The sequence below is a fragment of the Limulus polyphemus genome, unplaced genomic scaffold (assembly GCF_000517525.1).
Source record: "Limulus polyphemus unplaced genomic scaffold, Limulus_polyphemus-2.1.2 Scaffold1361, whole genome shotgun sequence".
NCBI classification, from domain to species: domain Eukaryota; kingdom Metazoa; phylum Arthropoda; class Merostomata; order Xiphosura; family Limulidae; genus Limulus; species Limulus polyphemus.
The window spans coordinates 256,389-263,102 of record NW_013666971.1 but is presented as its reverse complement, the minus strand read 5'-3'; the positions used below and the strand labels follow the sequence as shown (position 1 = coordinate 263,102).

The 6,714-nt window shown below is 29.4% G+C and overlaps 1 protein-coding gene across 2 annotated transcripts in view; it reads right to left on the bottom strand.

The window, feature by feature from the left end:
- Positions 1-6,714, bottom strand: part of LOC106463257 (replication protein A 32 kDa subunit-like) — a 41,117-nt gene that overhangs the window by 19,815 nt on the left and 14,588 nt on the right. Inside the window, exon 2 of one of the 2 annotated variants that reach the window (XM_013923269.2) lies at positions 3,507-3,592. In XM_013923269.2, coding sequence (XP_013778723.1) covers positions 3,507-3,519 — 13 coding nt within the window. In that variant the 5' untranslated portion in view covers positions 3,520-3,592. The remainder of the gene's footprint in view (positions 1-3,506; positions 3,593-6,714) is intronic. The other variant, XM_013923267.2, reaches the window with a different exon arrangement.

The following is a 6,714-nucleotide window of genomic DNA, read 5'->3' as shown; positions in this document are numbered from 1 at the left end:
GTATAAAATTATGTTTTGCCAGAGTAATAACAATATTTTAATGAGTAATTTACATAAAAATTCCATACTTCTCAGAGAGGTGGTAAATAAATTAGAGAAGAAGGGATACCTAGAGAGCAAATGTCACAATTCTCATACTAGGGTGAGATTGGGGATTTTTAAAAAATATTTTATTATAAAATTAAGAACTTAAAACTTACATAATAATAAAATTTGATTTAATAGCTATATTTTCACACCAATTTTATTCATATATCCTGATAATAAAGTAGTTTAATTAAATTTTGAATGTAATTCTCTAAAAAGTCATGACGTGCACTTTGACCTGCCATAGCAAAGAGGATTAATGCATGTGTCTGGATTAAAAAATATATATATATTTCAAAGAGTACATTAGAATATAGCTTATTAATATAAAGTATTGTGTACATATTTCATCCCAGTTATTAGCTACAAGCAGTATGAAAATTTTTGGTGATTCTGCAAATCTGTATATATATATAAATATACATTCTTTTACATACCAATAGTTTTGTTTATGTTACAAGAGTGTTTACTTGCTTACTGTAAACACTCCACCATTGTTACTTCATCTTTCCCAGTTTTTCAAATTTACAGAAGGTTTGTATTTTGTGGCCTTGTTAAAGGTAATCAAAATGTTTAAAATGGATACTGGGCCCTTAAAGGATGTTGATGAAGACTATGAAATGGTATAGCTCATGTTTTTTCCTTCTATTTTTATTTTCCATTATTTATATATAAGAGATGTTAGCAAATATTCCTGACTCTTAGCATTTTGAAAAACACTGAATTGACCTGAATCACACATACAATTTCTTTGCTATTATGCAAAAAAAAAAGAAACTGAGATTAAAAATAAAGCCTCAGGAAAAATAAATGTCCTTCCTAGTGTTTTAAAGGTGGACAGAATTACTTCTATAGTGGAAAAAGGTTTAGTCTGATAAAAACTTTATAAAATCATTCAATGAAATATAGCATCACAGATTCACTAAAAAAGAAATCACCTTATTATTTGTTAATTTTTTTAAAAGAAAGAATGTTGTGTTATATGGATGATGGAAAGGATATGAACTTGGTGTATTTAGATTTTAAAAAGGCATTTGACAAGTTTCCACACAGAAGATAAGCTAAAAACATCACACTGGTGGAGGATGGAGAAGAACTAGTTAATTGGATTGAAGAATAGTCGGGTAAGAGAAGACAACCAGTTGTTACTAACATTAAGTATGAAGTGGGCCAATCTGACCCACCTTGGAGATGTGAAACTATACTTAACTCTGAAGTTACTAAATGTATCTGCACAAACTTTGGCAGTCTTTTACCTAACATTACGAAACTGCTGTATATAAAAAAAGCAACATTTTTATGGAAGTACTTCTGTTGAAGATTTGTTTGAGAATTTATGAAGCCTTTCATCAGTCAGTATGAGTGAAATGTGATTCTCATAGAAAGAATAAAAATAGTTCTTTTCATTTTAACTTTTAGTATTTCATTTGTATAACCTCCAGGATCTCCTAAATCAGTAAACTTTTTTTTAGCTAAAACTTTATTTCCCCAAAACGGAGCCGAAGTATGCTTGGAGAGGTTACCTGTTTTAATTACTAGCACCACTATATATTAGTGTGTTGCCTGTCAGTCAATCAGTAGACACTAAAATGATATCACATAAGGGACACTTAACAATGCAATTTGTACTGTTGTGACATAAGTAAAATGTGCACATGCCATGAATCACAATAAGAGCTATGCACCCTATAGGCTATAACACAGTATAACATATGAATTTGAAAAGTAAGAAATAAATATATTTTTTATTCCTAATTTTGGTTTTATTTACTCCTGAAACAGAACATTTTTGGGGACCCTGTGAAATGACATCTAGTATTTTAGCTGCTAGTTCCTCTATCCTAACACTTTCTGTAGTGAAAACATCAATGTACAGTGAAATGAAAAGTTTAAAAGTATGAAATGAATACCTTCTTTTTTTTGAATGCATCATTTGAATTTTTTAATTTTATTATACTTGTACTTTTAACTGTTAACCTTTGCACATGTTTTCTTTTAATTTTATGGCTTTATTATTTGTACTTTTGACTACAATCCTCCATCAAAAGTAATAACTCACATTGAGAGCCCACAAGCCATCTGTCATAAATACCATGAACAAAGTTTGAGACTTAAGTGATTTTATGCTCTTACTGGTATGCTTTAACTAAAGATATTGGTTCAGAAATTTAATAAACCACTACAGTTTAATTTTAAGAGGAACTATTCTTAACCAAAAAATTGATACAAGAAGAAAACTCATATTCATGCAGATTTTTATTAACCATCATCTAAAAAATAGTAGTCTATTTGTGTAAAAAACTGGTTTAAATTTTCATTGATGTAAAACACCAAATTTCAGATCAAGGACAGACAATAAGAAAAGAACCAAAAAAAGTCAGTAATGAAATAATTATGTTGTAACACTCCTATTAGATGAACATGTAAAAAAAACCAAACAAGTATATGGGAAAAAGAAAGATAGTAGAATCAAAAACTGAGAAAAAATACTGTGCAAAAGACCCCAATCTCAAGGAGATTACTTCTTCATATTATCCTTATTAAGAACTGTATAATTATTGGGAAGACAACCAATAAAAAGTTAAGGAGACTGTAGAATGTAAAAAAAAACATATCAATTTTGACAAACAGTTTCAGAGGAATAAGTTAATGAGCATAACATTGTGAAATAAAACTGACTTAAATGAAGAGAAATTGGAGAAACTTTAACAAGAGAAAGCCCAAGCTCACTAGAGGTATTTCACCAAGGCTTCTAAGTCATCCAGTGAAATGAGGGGTTTAGCAGGCATTATGATACTTTGAAGATACTATAAAAACTGTCTGAATTTTTATCCAGAAAGTAGTCTTCCCTTGATCAGTTATTAAGAAATGGATGAGGTACTTTCAATTTTAAACAATGGCACTTGAAGAAGAGCTTTAGAATCAACTTCAAAATACTTCTGTAATAAAGAAAAGATTATAGAAGCTACTGTTTAAAGATATCATAAATGACAACTATGTAGCTGAAAAGTAAGATATTTTTTTTCATATAGAAATAACTTGTTAAATATACAAAAATTGTTCAAAATTTATTTTATGTTAAAAATTAATATTTGTTTTTATTTACAAACCAATTTTGAGATAATTTTTACAGCATTTTGGGTCAGGTCCTTAATTTGTGAACACAATAATCCCAACTTTTTCTTTCTATGCTCTGAACAACACCTTGACTAATTATGCATTACCAAACATATCCAAAAACTTCAATTACACTTGTGATGTTTACAATTCAATATTATTTTCAATACATATAGATTTTATAATGACACCATAAATAAATTATTCTGTATAAAAAAAAAGATTCAACTAAATATATATTAAAAGATCAACACACCTCCCTAACAAAAAACTATATTTGTCCATAAATTTCAAACACTCACTTGTGTTCCACATGATGCAAGTTTCAGTTCGCAATAAAACCGGTCTCTTTAGTAAAGGCCTTTGTTAATCTGGATTTTGAAAAAAACTGTTGAAAAATTGTAATGCATAATATAATCCGAATAGAAAAAAATGTCAAGTTCATATCAGAGTAAATGTTTTTATACAAAATGGAAAACAAATTATGAGATACTAATGTTATAACCATATTTGGAGGTTGTCAAAATCAAATCAATCCGTTTATTTAAAAAAGTTATGGTATGTTTTATTTTTGTTCACACACTTAAAGCATGGCTTCCATTCCTCAAAATGTTTTGTCAATAAAAGACATTCACGTCAATTTATTTATCAGGTTTACAAAATGCATATAGGTTGAATCTCCGTTTTTATAAAAGTTTCAAAAATATTACTTAATATAATGAATTATGAAGATATATATCAGGTTGTCAAGAAATGAATGTAGCTTTTTTAAATGAAAAATCCTGAACAACTTATACATCAAAATAAAACATTTATTAAATGAAATAGTCTCAATTCTTATCAATGATGCTTTTCCACCTTACAATCATGTTAATGCCCTGATTAAAGAAATCACTTGGCTTTGAAGTAAAAAACATGTCAATATCCTATTTAATACCTTCCACAATTGAATAAGTTTTCCTATTAAGAAGTGTTGCAGTGAACGAAAAAGATGGCAATTTAATGGTGCCATATCAGGAGAATATGGTGAGTGGGGGAGAACTTCCCAGCCCAACTCCATAATCCTGTGTTACATCAAACATGCCACATGTGGACGTGCATTGTCGTGGAGAAGAACACCTTTCTGATTGATGAGTGAAGGGCATTTCTAATGAAGGGCTTGATTTAAATGTTCCAGTTGCTGACAATAGATCTCTGCATTGACAGTTCACTGTGGATTGAGGAGGTTGAAATGAATGGGACATCAAAGGAGTAAGATGCTTTGCATTTGGACTTTCTGTGGATGGTGTCCAGGTTTTGGGGTCAGAAGTGGTTTTTGTCTAGGACTGAGTCATTGTTTTCGGCATTTAATACTCGCAGAGAGAATCCATTTTTCATCACCGCTGACAATTCTGTCCAAAAATGGTTCATACGCATTATGCACCAGAAGAGACAAAGCACATTCACACGTTGGAAACAATGATCATTGGAGAGTTCATGAGGCACCCAAACACCTTCTTTATGGAGTTTTTTCATATTACTTAGATGTTTCATGAGAGGCATGCAATTTCAGGGCCATTTCACAAGTGTTTTGCATTGGGTTAGACTCCACAAGTGTCGTCAGAGCATCAATATCAATTCCAACATGTCGGCCTCTGCTATCACAGTTTTTAAGGCTAAAGTCACCTGAACGAAATTTGCTGAACAATTGTTGACACTTACGAACATTCGAAACATTTCCATAAACTTCTTTGATATTTTTTATGACTACAGAGGTGTTTCCCTTCTTGCATTCAAATAGCATTACATACCAAATGTGTGTCTCGTTGTGTGCCATCATTATAAGGGATTAGGGTATACTAAACTTTACACATTATATAGGCTACACTAACATGACATTTAGGCAGTTCATTTAACTATTATATGTGATGTACTTTTCTTTTAGAGGGGGTTAATGAAAGTGTTCGAAAACGTGACAGTAATTTCTTGATGACCTAAAATAAAATAATATATATATATCTCTGTGTGTGTGTGTGTGTGTGTGTGTATATATATATATATATATATATATATATATATATATGTATGTATGTATGTATGAGTTTCATCATACTGTGTGTTTTATTTTAACTGATTATGAGTTTCAATGTGTAACCACTGGTTTGATGTTAAAAGTGATATTGGGTGGATAAAACTAACTGAAGTAAAATTTCAGCAAAAATATTATTAATTAAATTAATCAGTAAGTAAATTTTTAACATTAATTTCTAGAACATATAAAGTTAAATAATTTGCATAATATTCATTAATAGGTGCATACATATGTTTGAAGAAAAATGTTTTTGTGATTTAAGAGACTGTAAATTATTACTGTATTGGATTTTATGCATAATATATGTTTTAACTGTGTATTACAATTGCTATATATTTATATATTTATAAATCTCTTTCCTTTTTTATAGAAAAGCTCAGTAATATTTTTTAATATTTTTTACTTTACACTTAAAAATGTTAGAAATAGCATTTTGGATTTAAAAAAAAAATTCTTTGTGTTCTAGTCTAGAGACTGACCAGCCTGTAGTGTCACTTGACAACAACGGTCAACCTCGAGTGAATTACAGTCCTCGCTTGGTATCTTTAATACGAGAAGTGAGACAGTTGAGGGTTCTTGGTTACAGCATACCAAACAAAATACAGGAGTTGGATGAAAAAGCTAAAAAATATTATCGCCAAGCTAAAGAGTTACAGCAAGTAAATGTTATCTTTTGGCTGTAATAACTAGTTCGTTATAACATAAATATGATATGGTATTTTTGATACATCGTTTAGGCAGAGTATTCATGATGAAATTTAGTTGAATGAATGGCAACTGGTGGTTGTAGAAACACATGTAGAGGACGACGTTTGTAAAGTCTTCCGCCTTTTGTCTTCAGAATGCCAGAAGTCTAGAAATTTTGTCCTCTATAATTGTGTTTCTACAAGTTGCAGTCCATTCAACTAAACTTTATCTTAAATATGAGAGATTAAAATTTAGTAAAGGCTTCTTTTAAAAAAAAGTAGAAACTAACATAATGAAAACCTTTATAATAAATAGTTTAAACTACTAAGGTTTTCTTCAAAAAAGTAGAAACTAACATAATGAAAAACCTTTATAATAAATAGTTTAAACTACCAAGGTTTTCTTCAAAAAAAATAGAAACTAACATAATGAAAACCTTTCTTATAAATAGTTTAAACTACTAAGGTTTTCTACAAAAAAGTAGAAACTAACATAATGAAAACCTTTATAATAAATAGTTTAAACTACCAAGGTTTTCTTCAAAAAAGTAGAAACTAACATAATGAAAACCTTTATAATAAATAGTTTAAACTACCAAGGTTTTCTTCAAAAAAGTAGAAACTAACATAATGAAAACCTTTATAATAAATAGTTTAAACTACCAAGGTTTTCTTCAAAAAAGTAGAAACTAACATAATGAAAACCTTTATAATAAATAGTTTAAACTACCAAGGTTTTCTTCAAAAAAGTAG